This window comes from Coenobita brevimanus, chromosome 97 (genome assembly GCF_032717465.1).
Source record: "Coenobita brevimanus isolate Jiangsu-jjx chromosome 97, ASM3271746v2, whole genome shotgun sequence".
In the NCBI taxonomy this organism is placed as follows: domain Eukaryota; kingdom Metazoa; phylum Arthropoda; class Malacostraca; order Decapoda; family Coenobitidae; genus Coenobita; species Coenobita brevimanus.
Window position 1 is genome coordinate 13,637,163 of NC_137050.1, and position 15,308 is coordinate 13,652,470.

Sequence of the window (15,308 nt, forward strand, 5' to 3'; positions counted from 1 at the left end):
CAGCATTCATTGACTTCATTCTCTCGAAGACCACAACTTGACTCTTCCCTACATGCACCATTAAATTCCATTTTTTACGAACTCTTCCAAACTCACTCACCAAGCCTTTCAGTTCCCCTTCGTATTCACTCAGCAGTACGGTATCATACACAGCAGAACAGGAGTTTCCAAATGCTGCCCTCTCTCATTAGGGCCTCCCCGACATCCATTACTCTACTTTTTATCTCTTTTTACAACTCCATCAATATACAAATTGAACAACTGAGGAGACAGGACACATCCCTGTTTCAATCAAACGTGCAGATAGAAAAATTCACTCTGTTCACCATCCACACACTGCAGCCCTAGCATCCTCATATACACTCTTCACAGTATTCAAGTGGGCATGTGTACATAACACTATCATGGGTGCTGTATCTCCTGAACCCATTGATGGATTTCCACTAAGCTGTTGTCAGTGATGCAGTATGAGTCGATGAACTGACTAGTTCAGCTAGGGCAAGGGGTCAGAGGTCAAGGCCATATGAGGTCAACTTAGTTTATCTTGGTGGGCACGATATGTCCTGAACCCCTCAATGGATTTCCATCAAACTTGTCAGTGATGCAGTATGAGATGATGATGAACTGATTAGGTCAGCTAGGACAAGGGGTCAATGGTCAAGATCAAATGGGGTTGACATAGTTTAACCTTGTGGGCATAATATCTCTTGAACCTCCCAGTGGATTTCTACCAAACTTTTGTTGGTGATACAGTATAAGGGATGATGAACTGATTAGGTCAGCAAGGTCAAGGAGCCAAAGGTCAAGGTCAGGCTGACTTAATTTATCCTTGTGGGTGTGGTAACTCCTGAAACCCTAGATGGATATTGACCAAACTTCTGTCAGTGATACAGTATAAAGGGACAATGAACTGATTAGGTCAGCAAGGTCATGGGGTCAAAAGCCCAAGGTCAGGTTGACTTAGTTTATCATTGTGGGTGTGATAACTCCTGAAACCCTGAATGGATTTTGACCAGACTTTTGTCAGTGATACAGTATTATGGGACGTTGAACTGTTTAGGTGAGCAAGGTCATGGAGGTTGTATGGCAAATCTGTACACAAGGCTTGGCGGAGGCATATCGAACGACGCTTTGTGTCAACAGCTTGGCGCCCGAGTTCGTGGGATTTCATTCTTGTAATGTTTCTTCAACAGTGAAAGAGATTCCAGTGTTTTCATTAAATAGCTGTGATGTAGGCTGACACAGCTCTCACTGATGAGATAGTACTTTTGTATAACTGTGTTGCAAAGCCTTGTAAGTATTCCATTTATTGACATCATAGTAGTTATTCTGTGTTAGGTAATGTTGGAAAAGTATTTGGAAGTGATGCCAAATGATTGGAAATGGGTCATAGGGAAGAGCATACACAAAGTGCTCATGCAACCCCATTTTTTTTCTCTTGATTCCATTATCAGCAATTTCCTTGTTCAATCCAACTTTCACTCCCAGTATCCTTGGTAAAAAATTGGAAACTCCCCTGCAACACATGGTTAATGGGAGAAATTAAAAGTACTTTGCTGTGATCCAGATAGTGCAATGATATCCCAGCCACTACACAATATAAAGTACTGAGATGTTTGTTATAAATTTTGATTTAGAGGATAGATTGGTGAGTGACAAACATTCCCACAAATTGTTAGTGAAATGTTTGTCATATTTTTTGAGTAGAGGATAGGTTGGCCAGCCATATAAACAGTCCTTCAGACTGTTAGTCATGCCATGAGTGTTGATGAAAAGTAAGAGGTATTAATAATGACATTGTTCGTGTCACTGTTGATAATCCTTACTATACTTCCAGGTCAGTACGGGAGGTCAGAGCTTCTTGACAGTGCGTGTACCTTTGTATGTCTCCTATGTAACTGCAACAGCTCCCCCTGGCTGGAGCTCCCGGGATCACCGCACAGAACTCTCAGTGTCACTTTATTACAACACCCTCCTCTGGCACTCTGGCCTCACCACCACACCCTTACTCACTGCAAAGATACAAGTAAGTTATGAGCCAGGGTTGAGGACTTAAGAGTTTACTTTGGCTTAAATGCCGGCCATCGTCTTTGGCAATCTTTTTTTTTTTTTTTTTTTTTTTTTTTTTTTTTTTTACATAGGTCTGAGTGTGGAGGTTGCAAGAGGATAGCATGAAGATGTTTTAGTGTCTTTATTAACACATGGCTGTGAGACTTTGATATGATATGAGAAGAAGTGGAGAGCTTTACCATTGCAGTTGGGATTGTTGAGGAATGTATAGAGCTTGCATAGATTTGGAGTAAAAATAGTCTGTTGATAAGAGGGATGAAGAGAGATTGCTTAGATGGTATGGTCATAGGGTAATGTAAGCATTATCATGAGTTCTCAGAGAGGGGTGCCAGCGGGATCTGTTGTACACAGATGATCTCATGCTGATGCCAGAGGATATAAAAGAACTGGCTGTAAAATTCCAGAAATGGAGGGGATGTTTGGAGTTCAAAGGTCTCCACGTTAACACCGGGAAGACAAAGCCATGAGTCATGTGTTTGACCTTGGGCTGGTTATGGACCTGGGTAACTGACCTTTTGTTGTATGGAGGGTGTGGATGGGAACAGTATTTTCTGTACTGGATGCAAACATCAGGTACACAAGAGATACAATAAAGTGAGTGATTGCTTGAACCTGTTGGAAGTGCTTAAGTCAAGAGTGAGAGTGGTGGACATGAGTTGTCTGAGAGAAGCTTATCTCACTGAGTAAAGAGATGGACAAACAAATGAGGAAGTGACAGATCATTATGGTGTCCTGTGGATGTTAGAAAGCATTAAGAGATGTACTTTGAGATGGTTTTGCTATGCGGAGTGAATGAAGAATGAGAGATTGACCAGGAGAATGTATGTGCATGAGGTGGAGACGTATGTGAGAGAGGGGGGTGTTAGTTGGAGAGACAGCAGCCTGTTGGTGGAGGATAGGGTGACCTGGAGGCAGTTCCTTTGTGGTCATCCCTTTTGAGATCAAGGTGTCTGGCAATATGTACCTATAGAATTTTAAAAATGGAAGATGTACGGAGGATGCCCTCAAGGAGGATGCCAAACTTGGGGGAGCTGTCTTATGAAGAGAGACTGGAGAAGCTGAAGTTTCAAACTCTTAAGTGATTGAAGAAAGAGGGAATATTAGATTTTGATATTTGTGGAAGAAATGGATAAAGATCTGTATGTGAAAGATGAATGTGAGGAATAGTGGACATGAATATTAATGTAAGAAGAGTAGGTATCTAAATGATGGAAAAAAAAAATCCCATGCTGAAGTATATAGACATCCTCCAAGTTAAATAATTGATGCATTAGCCAAGGATTCCACATAACTCATATAATTAAAGCCACTACATAGAGGCTAATGTCCTAACCTCATCTTTTGCTTGATTCCCCACTTCCCCTCCCCCCCTAGTACCCATGTGTGGGCCAGCTTGCATACTGATACGCTTTCTAAACATATCCTACTATTCAGAGGTAGATCAGACATTAAAAATGACATAAAGCAACAAATTATAACACTCACTTTGACAGATGATGACAGTTGGCTTGTTGTTAAAGAGGGGAGGGATCCAAGATGGAGTTGGGGCTAGGGATATCCCCTACCTCCACTGTCTCCACTAAGCAGTGGATGTGGAAAGGAAACCCTCTCAGTCCCACTGGTGTCATCATCTGAGGAGTCCTGTGCAGCAGTAGGTGATTGATCCCAGGTCTCTTTCGAGGGTAGAGGAGGGTGGAGCTGACTGCAGCAATGGTGGGAGGTAGGCTGTGACAAGTCACTGGGACTTGCTATTTAAGTCACTGGAACTTGCCATGCAGCCACTGGTAAAGATCTTTTGTCTGTGTGCAAGACATCTAACCCTGCACAGAATTCTTCATAAGTTGGCTTGTTATATTTCATTTTGCACCTTTTCCTTTACATTGTCTAGGATTTGTAGGAGGTTGCTCAAATCTTGAGATGCCTGTCCCCCTGGCTCTACTCTTGCTTTCATTGGTGCTTTGGTGATGTCTTAACCCACCGCATCTCGGAGACGTGAATTCACGTCCTCACATGATGTGCACTCATATCCCGGAGACGCAAATTAACGCGGCAACATTGCAAGGACATTGCAAGGTCCCTAATTTGCACAATTTTCAATTTTCACAAGTGATTTTTGGCACGTATACACGGGACACCTTCCTCTACAAGATGCCAGGCAGGGACAATGCCTTACCCAGCATGACCTCCTCCCCCCCCCTGCATGACCTTTTCTCAGCAATTCACCTGTTATCAGTGACCTGGCCAGTAAAGCCATGTCATGCCATGGTACGAAATTCAGGGCCAGAGTGATTCCCCAATCGATGACAATGTGGAGGACAAACATTAGAGGAAGAAACAGTCAGAAATGATGATCAGGTAATGTGGCAAAAAAAGGTCAGGAATGGTGATGATTTAGTGAGTGAAACAATGCTTATAATGCCTATATTACCGTTTGAAAACCAATATACTCTCGTACTACATATAAATTCGTACCAAATAAATAAATAAATACCGTTTATGAGTGGTGTAGAATAGTTATCCTCCCATTGAACTCGTTTTCTTTGCAGCCAGCCTGATAGAAAACCCTGTAAGGTAAGGAGGTTCTCCTACCTGGATCGAGTATTTTAAACCTCAGGTGAGCGATTTCTCTATGAATTTTCGATGTTTCTCACCAAAAGCAGATGTTTGAGGGGGGGGAAAAAAAAAAAAAAAAAAAAAAAAAAAAAAAAAAGGTCCAAAAAAGTCGGGACTGGGGCATACCACTGCCCAGAAAATGTTGGGATGGGGCGGGTTAAGATACCTTTCCCTCTTCCTCCACTACCTTGTTGAGCTTGTTGACTCTCCTTAACTTCTTACAGGTTCTATGTCCAGTAGGTCGTGAATAGGCTCCCAAAGTTTAGACGCAGTACTATTTCCCTCTACAGTGTGTGCCACCGCCAGTGTGGCTGACAAAGCATTGAGGATTGGTGTCTGTGACTGAGCTTGGTAAGCATTTAGGAGGAGCATTTGCCACTCATGCAGATTGTCTGTACACTGACATCCTTCCATGCCTGCAGGAAGTTGGTGACTACATTCCATAGGCCCTTGGTTTTCTAACTGGGGGTCACCATATTCTTCTGGGGGTTGTGAAATGATTTTTAAAATGTGGTGGTAGGTGGGGGAACTCACCATCCACTCTCTCGATGTAGTGCTGCTTTGGGAGTCTGCCCTTTCCTCTCTTCCTTCCTTCCTCTTCTGTCTTTCTTTCCTTCATTCATTCCTCTTCCTTCTGCCGACGGGTGACTTTACACTCCTTCTTCTGTCTTTCTTTCCTTCATTCTTTCCTATTCCTTTTGCCCATGGGTGACTCTACACTGAGTGACAAGCCAAATGGTTTCCTGTACACCAGGAAACCATTTACTACACTGGGTGGTAACCATATAACCAAATTATGGCGCCTGGTAGTTTAATTGGGTAATTAAGGTCCTGCAATCAGATTGAGCCTGTGTGGATTTATATCCAAGGGGTAGTTGGGGTTTATTTCTCACAGTGCCATTCAGGGATGACTGAGACTGGTCAATGTTGTCTTAAATGTCAGGATCAACTTGCCTAGCCCCAGACTCCTTTGTGCCTCATGGGGCAACATAGGATTGGATGATGGATGGATATATATATATATATATATATATATATATACATGTACATATAGTATTCCCCAGCCAACCATGTGGTTTAGGTTCCTGAAATCCACTGTTGTTGGGAGAACCATTGTTATACTTGGCTGCCAAGTGTAGGGCTAGAAAAGGGTTTACAGGGGAAAGTCTGAGTGTAGGGCTAGAAAAGGGTTTACAGGGCAAAGTCTGAGCCACAGAGGCTTTTACTTGATAACCTAAATTGTGTGGAAAATAAGAATATGATATTTAAGGTGGCAAATCAGATGAAGAGGGATAATCGGGATATCATAGGTGAGCAGTGTGTGAAGAATGATGAGAGAAGGGTAGTGGTGAACATTGGGGATATTAAAGATTCATGTAGAGAGCATTACAGCTGGTTGTTGAATGAGGAATTTGACTGGGTCAGGGAAGGTTTGGAGCCGGCAGATCCAGTGTTTGGCCCTTGGCTTTTGAATGACGCAGCCACTGTGAGCAGGGCAATAGGCATGATGCAGATGGGGAAGGCAGCAGGTGTATCTGGGTTGACTGCTGAAATATTGAAAGCTTCTGGAGATATAGGAGTGAGGTTAGTCACTGACTTGATAAATATGATTATATATGAATGTGTTGCCCCAGATGATTGGCTGAAGAGTGTAATTGTAAATGTGTACAAGGGGAAGAGTGATGCCAAGGAAAGAGGAATTATAGAGGCATAAAGCTTTTAGATCAGAAAATGAAGGTAATGGAGAGAGTTCTAGAAGGCATGATTGAAGAAAGAGTGGATATTGGTGAGATGCAGTTTGGGTTTATGCCAGGCAAAGGGACCACTGATGTCATATTCATTGTTTGACAGCTTCAGGAAATATACATAGGAAAGAAAACAGAACTGTACTTTGTTTTTGTTGATTTGGAGAAGGCCTTTGACAGAGTCCCTAGACAGGTGGTGAGGTGGGCAATGAGAAAGCTTGAGATCGAAAAGTGGCTGGTTAGGGTGGTTATGGCCATGTATGTGGGTGCTTGCACCCATTTAAAGGTGAATGGAGATTTGAGTGATGAGTTTTCCATGAATGTTGGTGTGAACCAGAGGTCAATTTTGAGCCCCTTGTTCTTTATCATGGTACTTGAAGACCTCTCACGTAACTTCAGAAATGGACTCCCATGGGAGATGTATGCCAATGATTTGGTGTTGATTGCAGAGAATGAAAGGGAGGCAGAGGAAAGATTTAGGAAGTGGAGAGGTAGTATGGGGCACAATGGCTTAAGAGTAAATGCAGATAAAACGTTAGTGATGGTAACTATGGCTGGTGGTGGTACTCTCAAAGAAGATGGAGAGTGGCCATGTGTGATTTGCTACAAGGGTGTGGGAAGTAATTCCATCTTGACAGTGTCTGTGATAAGTGGGTGCATTAGAGATGTAGTGGTATCAGAGGTAGACTGCGAGATAATACTGATTTCACGTGTGCGGTGTGCCGGGGGGAGAAGGTGGAGATTGTCAGGCATAAAAAGATTGAACTTGCTGGTGAGTCTCTTGAGTGTATGGAAGAGTTTTGTTATTTTGGAGACATGTTATGTGCTGGTGGTGGGGCTGGAGCTAGCTTTGTGGCTAGAGTGAGGAGTGGTTGGAAGAAGTTCAGGGAGCTCTTGCCTCTCTTTACATTGAGAGGGCTCTCCCTCTGTGCTAAGGGATCTTTGAATGCAGCATGTGCTACGAGTGTAATGCTGTATAGTAGTGAGACCTGGACAGTAAAGGAAGAGGATATTCGCAGGCTCAAACGTACAGAAATGACAATGATTAGGTGGATGTGCATTGCATCCCTCAGTGCGAGGCCTGGGGGTGCTAGGTTTATGATGAAAGAGTTGAGGGGTAGGATGGGACTGGAGTGTATTGTTCTTGTGATGAGGAGAGGTAGATGGAGATGGTTTGGGCATGTGGAGAGGATAAGGGATGATAATTGAGTGCAGAAAGTGAGAAGTGTAAATGTTAGGGGTAGGGTTGCAAGAGGTAGAACAAAAAAGACCTGGGACGAGGTCATTGAGTGTGACCTCAGAGATAAGGGACTGTGTAAGGAAGCTGCCAGAGATTGAGCAGCATGAAGAGCTGCCTTTAGGTGACCAAGACCAATGCATGCATGTTGGAGCCTTCAAAAACAAAGAATGTCATTGTTTTAGTTCTTAGAGTCTAATGTGTGTGAGAGAAAGTTTATTTTTAAGTGAGTATGTTGTCTTATGAAGCAAGCAATATCTGGTGTAAATTCTTGATTTTGATGTCTTCTGTTGCCTCATAGAATATGGTGTTTGTCAGTAGTGAGTATGATGTTGTTGAACTTTGTAATGTGACTTCATGTTTGTGATGGGTATGTTGTTTAGTGCTGAAGTGATGTTCTGCTTCTTCAATAAATTTTATTCAGTTTGCCCTCTTGTCCTGTGGTTTGTGTATATGAGGTGTGATTGCTCTGGTTTGGATTATTCCAATGATGATAATGATAGAGAGATGATCTGGAGTTTGCGTGGGTTCCATTCACTAGCTGGTAGGTGCAATTGTTGATGAACAGCAAACAGAATGCGACGTGTGGGAAGGAAGGGAAGTGGTGTGCCTGGTGTGGGATGAAGGTGTATTGTGAGGTATGTTATGAGGTGTCATTGAGAATGTACATGTTATTCTGATACAATGTTGAGGCTTCAGCAACTGTGTTTATTGCATTCATACCAGGCAATGTGTTTAGCATTAAAGTCCAGAGGTAAGTATCTGTGTTAGGGTGAGAACCTGAGGGTTGTACTGCATTGGCTCAGAGTGGGAAGTGGCAGGGGAAATGTAAATGATAAAATGGGTGAATTCTTGTTTGTTGCTAGATTTGACAGTAAGTGAATGTATTGTTAATGTGGTGTCATTCTGGAAACTGATTGTGTTGTTTGTGTTGTCTTTGTACAAGACTGATATGAGAGTGTATATAATGAGGCCTCCTCCATGGCCCTCAGTTTTGTCTATGGAGATGTGTGAGTACTGTCTGATGTTTGGAGTCTGTGTTTGTGTAAGTTGTCCTGTGACCTGGAGAGAAATGTTTTCTTCCTTATTGATTCATCACCAATCCAGCTTAAGTTAATACATTAAAAATGAGCTTGGATAAGTTAGTTCATGGTTGTTTTTTCACATTCCTTTCCCTTTTTTTTTTCTTCTTCTTCACACAGTACTCCCCCAAATATTTTCCCCGTGTCATATAGGGGAAACCATATACAGTTCAAATTATGTGGGTGCGTAAATCGTGTAATCATTGATTTTCTAATGTGGGGAAAATTTATTATTATAAAATTCTTATCCATTATTAGGTAACAAGATTGTCTCTGGATGAGGATGGGCGACTGGTGGTAGACTTCCGTACCTATGCCAGATTTCGGGGCCAGTTTGTAATGAGCCATCCGAAGTTAGGTGAAGTTGTATCACGTCTCATTGCACCCCACCACATCAACCTTAACTTTTCGCTCCAGCTGCTGTGGACTGCACCTACATGGGAAGGACCAGAGCAGGTTAGTTTGATGTCATTTTGATAGGAGTTATGAACTGTTGTGAGTAATGCTGTACCCAGAACAAACATTGAGCTGAAAATGAGAGGAATATGGTGGATAAAGTGAGAGAGGAGTATTCAGAGTGAACTGATCTGGTTAGCTGATATATGTACAGAGATGCACATGATGAGAGTTTTGCACTGATTTGTTTGATACTGGAATGATTATAGAATATCCTTGTAGTGGTGCACAGTAAATTGGGCAGCAAGAGAAGCCATGTATTGCAAAAAAACTTAAAAGTCATGCAGCATGTATTACTACTGTTATGGGAAGCACCTGCTTGAGGTTAAATATAAAATAAATAAATAAATAAATAAGGGCCACCTCAAGGGGGGAGTCATTCCAGCCATGAGCTGATACATGTCTAGCCTTGACCTACTTTCACCAATTTCAAACTCATTGGAGATTTTCATCCCTGCTACAGACCTGTAAAATTTTGTGACAATATCTTGAGTGGTTGCAAAGTTATCGTGCAAATAGACGCACAGACCTTGACCTAGCTTCACCAGTTTCAAACTCATAGGAGATTTTCATCCCTACTACACACTTGTAAAATTTTGTAATGATACCTTGAGAGGTTGTGAAGTTATCTTGCTAACAGATACACAGACAGACAAACAGACGGACAAATTGAAAACAATACCAGCTTCGCTATTGCAGCTGGCAAACATCGACATCTGTCTCTGCAGTATCTAGCTATCTATTGCCAGATGCCTTAATCCCATAAGGGGTGTCCACAAACAAATCGCCTCCATGTTGCCTTGTCCCCCGCCATATCATTGCTCTGCTTCCAGCTCACACCCCCTCTCTCATATACCTCTCCACTCCATCCCTCCATCTCATCCTTGGCCTCCCCCTCCCTCTCCCACCCTCCACCACACTCACATACACTCTCCTTGTTAGTCTCTCACTTTCAATCCTCTCCACATGGCCAAACCACCTCAATGTATTTCTCCTAACACTTCCTATCACATCTACATCCACACCACAACGATCTGTCACTTCCTCATTTGTCAGTCTGTCTCTCCATGTGACTCCACATGCTTCTCTCAAATAACTCATTTCCACAGCTTTCAGTCTTGACTTCTGTCCCTCCAACAAGGTCCAAGCATCACTTCCATAAGATTGAGAGAATACAAAGAACAGCAACCAAGATGGTCCCCAGTCCGGCAGATTTGTCATACAGAGAGAGGCTGAAAAAGCTGGATTTGCCTTCCTTAGAGGAAAGGAGAAAGAGGGTAGACATGATTGCAGTGTTCAGGACCATGATAGGAATAGATAAAATTGACTGAGAAGATCTCTTTGTATGGGATAAGAGAACAACAAGAGGACACAGAATGAAATTGAAGAAGTCAAGCTGCTTGAAGGATATCAAGAAATATAGCTTTCTTTACAGAAGTATAGACCTATGGAATAGCCTGAGAAAGAGATTGTCCAGTCTAAAAACTTAAACGAGTTTAAAGCTAAACGAGTTTAAAGCGACAGAAACCCACAAGCATAGCACATTTCGTGTATATCACAATTAGGTATATTAGGTAAATACATAGATATTTGGAATGACTTAGACAAAGAAGTGGTGCAGGAGAAAAACATTCGTGTGTAAAAGTAGACTAGATAAATGTGGATATGGAGACAGGACAACACGAGCATTGCTCAATTCCTGTATACTGCAAATGGGTAAATACAAATACTGTAGGTAAATACACACACACACACACACGCACAAGCAGGGGCACACCCAGGAATTTTCTAAGGGAGGGGCCCGTAGTGAGGTGAGGTCAAGTAATTTGATAATTACTGTGAGGTCACATGCAGGTTTAGAGTCAGAGAGCTGCTGGCTTATGTGTTACTCTTTGTTTGTACTTGCCAGTTTTTCATGTTTTGCTATTATCGAAATATATACATATATATAAATTTTTAAAGGGCCCAGAGAGATAAGGGGGGGCCCGGGCCTGGGGCACCCCCCCTGGGTGCGCCTCTGCACACAAGAGAGAGAGAGAGAGAGAGGTAAAAATGATCTGCACACACACACACACACACACACACACATGAGAGAGAGAGAGAGAGAGAGAGGTAAAAATGATCTGCACACACACACACACACACACACACACACACACATGAGAGAGAGAGAGAGAGAGAAAATGTGCACACACACACACACACACACACACACACACACACAAGTAAGGAAGTGGTATTTAAGGAAATAGAAGTGAAGGAAACTAAGGGGGATGGCTATGAAAGATCATAAATTGAGGAAGTGGTACTGATGGAGAGAAGGAGAGAAGAGGGTATAAAAAACATCAAAAATGATTTGAAGGTGATATATACTAATGTTGATGGTTTAATATCTGCAAGGCTTGAAATTAACGATTTCTTGAGAGAACATGAACCTGATGTCATGTGCTTTGTAGAGACCAAATTACGAGAAGATATTGATGTTCATTTGGGAGATGAAAAATACAAACTGTGGAGAAAAGACAGAAAAGAAAAAACGGGAGGAGGAGTGTTGATAGCAGTGAAAAACAACATAAATGCAGATACCGTGGAAATGGGAGAAGGCAGGGCTGAAGTGATATATATGAAATTAGAAACTGGAGAGAATGTTAAGAGAGATATGGCGGTAGTGTATGTTCCCCCTAAGACGAGAGCATGGAATGATGACGAATACCAGGAGATGTTGTCAGATATGGCTAGCTATTTACAAAAAATAATTGAGAAAAGCAATAATATAATTTTGGTGGGTGACTTTAACTGTAAAGAGGTGAACTGGGAGGAATGGTATTCAGGAGGTGGCGAGGATTCGTGGGGCACTATGTTATTAAATATAATAATGAATAATGTGATGACGCAATGGGTCAAAGAAGAGAGACGGTTTCGAGGTGAGGACACACCAGCAAGGTTAGATTTACTATTTACCAAAGAACCCGATGTAATAGAATCATTGAAATATTTATGTCCTATAGGAAAAAGTGATCATGTGGTCATTGAGTTCCAGATGATAATAGGGAACGTTGAGCCAAGAGAAGAGCTTCATAGACAGGGAAGATACAACTTTGGGAAAGCAAATTTTACAGGATTGAGAAACTTTTTTGAAAATGCGGATTGGAAAAAATCCAGAGAAACAAGAGAGATACAGAGGAAGTGGGATATCTTTCTAGCCCTCTATAATTTGGGAGTGGAAAAATTTGTACCAAGAGTGAGAGGGAAAGAAAACAGGAAAAAGGAGTGGTTTAATAGGTGTATGATAGGAAAAAAAGAGAGAGATAAGGCGTGGAATAACTGGAGAAAGAGAGGTAACATCAAACAAAGGAAGAAGATAAAATAATTAGAAATGAATACACAAGAATACGTGGAGAAGAAGAAAGGAATTTTGAAAAAGGTATAATAGACAAATGCAAGGATGAACCCAAACTGTTTTATAGATTTGTTAATGGCAAACTAAAACAAAAGGAAGGAATCACCAAACTGAAAGTAAAAGGAGAGGTCTATAAAGATGCAGCAATGCAAGCCTAAATAATGAACAAATGTTTCCAATCGGTTTTCACTAATGAAAAAGAGTTTGTGGAAGGGGAGGGAGTGATTAGAAATGTACTGGTGATAAAAGATATAAAAGTGGAGGTACAGGAAGTGTATAAATTACTGGAAACTCAAGATGTAAGGAAAGTCCCAGGACCTGATGGAATTTCTAATTGGGTACTGAAGGAATGCAGAGAACAACTGGCGGATAAAATTCACAGTTTAATCGTGTGTTCTCAGGAAGAGGGGAAAGTGCCACAAGAATGGAAGAGGGCAAATGTGGTACCACTTTATAAGGGAGGAAACAGGGAAGAACCCCTGAATTATAGACCAGTGTCTCTAACCAGCATGGTCGCAAAATTGTGCGAGAGAATCCTGGAAGACAGTTGGATAAAATATCTAGAAGAGATGAATATTTTGGCTGAATGTCAGTTTGGATTCAGAAATGGAAGGTCACGTGTTTCTAACTTGTTGAGCTTTTACTCAAGAGCGATTGATGTGGTACAGGAGAGAGATGGTTGGGTGGATTGTGTGTACTTAGAGAAGGCCTTTGACAAGGTACCTCATAAGAGACTAATGTGGAAACTAGAATATATAGTAGGACTGAAGGGGAAACTTCTGGAATGGATGAGAGATTTTTTGAGAGACAGATAAATGAGGACAGTAATAAAGGACAGGATGTCTGGATGGAGGGAAGTAACAAGTGGAGTCCCTCAAGGCTCGGTGTTGGCGCCAGTAATGTTCCTGATTTACGTAAATGATATGGTAGATGGAGTGAACAGTTATGCAAGTCTGTTTGCTGATGATGTAAAGATCTTGAGGAAGGTAGAGGTTGAGGAGGATTGTAAAATGCTGCAGGAGGATCTGGATAGGATACATGATTGGAGCCGGACTTGGGAAATGAAATTTAATGTGAAGAAATGTAAAATATTGGAAATGGGTAAAAGTAACAGGAGGCCATCACTGAATTATTTGTTGGGTAATGAATTAATCACAAAAAGGAGAGAAGAGAAAGATTTGGGAGTGCTGGTCCAAGATAGTTTGTCACCAGAAAAGCACATTAACAAGATAGTTGGAGAGACTTATAAACTCTTGACTAACATAAGAGTAGCATTTCATTATATGGATGAGGAGATGATGAAAAAATTGATAGTGGCCATGATCCACCCTAGGTTAGAATATGCAGCGGTAGTGTGGTCCCCACACAAAAAGAAAGATATAAACAAGATTGAGAGAATACAAAGAACAGCAACCAAGATGGTCCCCAGTCTGGCAGACCTGTTGGACAGAGAGAGGCTGGAAAAACTGAATTTGCCTTCCTTAGAGGAAAGGAGAAAGAGGGGAGACATGATTGCAGTGTTCAGGACCATGGTGGGAGTAGATATCTGTTTTTATAGGATAAGAGAGCAACAAGAGGACACAGAATGAAATTGAAAAAGTCAAGCTGCTTGAAGGATATCAAGAAATATAGCTTTCCTTACAGAAGTATAGACTTATGGAGTAGCCTGGACAAAGAGATTGTCCAGTCTAAAAACTTAAATGAGTTTAAAGCTAAATTTGACTTATTGAGAAACAGCGACGGAAACCCACGAGCATAGCACATTTCGTGTATATCGCAATTAGGTATATTAGGTAAATACATAAGTATTTGGAATGACTTAGATGAAAAGGTGGTGCAGGAGAAAAACATTCATGTGTGTAAAGGTAGACTTGATAAATGTGGATATGGAGACAGGACAACATGAGCATTGCTCAATTCCTGTATACTACAAATAGGTAAATACAAATAGGTAAATACACACACACACATGAGAGAGAGAGAGAGAGAGAGAGGGAATCTGCACACACACACACATGAGAAAGAGAGAGAGAGGTAAAGATGATCTGCACACACACACACACACACACACACACACACACACACACACACACACACACACACTTAGACTTAGAGAAGGCCCTTGTCCATAAGAGACTAATGTGGAAACTAGAATATATAGGAGGACTGAAGGGGAAACTCCTGGAATGGATGAGAGACTTTTTGAGAGACAGACAAATGAGGACATTAATAAAGGATAGGATGTCTGGATGGAGGGAAGTAACAAGTGGAGTCCCCCAAGGCTCGGTGTTGGCGCCAGTAATGTTCCTGATTTACGTAAATGATATGGTAGATAGAGTGAAGAGTTATCCAAGTCTGTTTGCTGATGATGTAAAGATCTTGAGGAAGGTAGAGGTTGAGGAGGATTGTAAAATGCTGCAGGATTATCTGGATAGGATACATGATTGGAGCCGGAAGTGGGAAATGAAATTTAATGTAAAGAAATGTAAAATATTGGAAATGGGTAAAAGTACCAGGAGGCCATCAATGAGTTATTTGTTGGGTAATGAATTAATCACTAAAATGAGAGAAGAGAAAGACTTAGGAGTGCTGGTCCAAGATAGTTTGTCACCTGAAAAGCACATTAATAAGATAGAGAGACTTATAAACTCCTGACTAACATAAGAGTAGCATTTCATTATATGGATGAGGAGATGATGAAAAAA

General features: G+C 41.5%; 1 protein-coding gene across 1 annotated transcript in view; it reads left to right on the plus strand.

The window, feature by feature from the left end:
• Positions 1–15,308, plus strand: part of LOC145413828 (extracellular matrix organizing protein FRAS1-like) — a 596,816-nt gene that overhangs the window by 523,367 nt on the left and 58,141 nt on the right. Inside the window, exons 46-47 of the mRNA XM_080283490.1 lie at positions 1,838–2,026; positions 9,006–9,203. Coding sequence (XP_080139616.1) covers positions 1,838–2,026; positions 9,006–9,203 — 387 coding nt within the window. The remainder of the gene's footprint in view (positions 1–1,837; positions 2,027–9,005; positions 9,204–15,308) is intronic.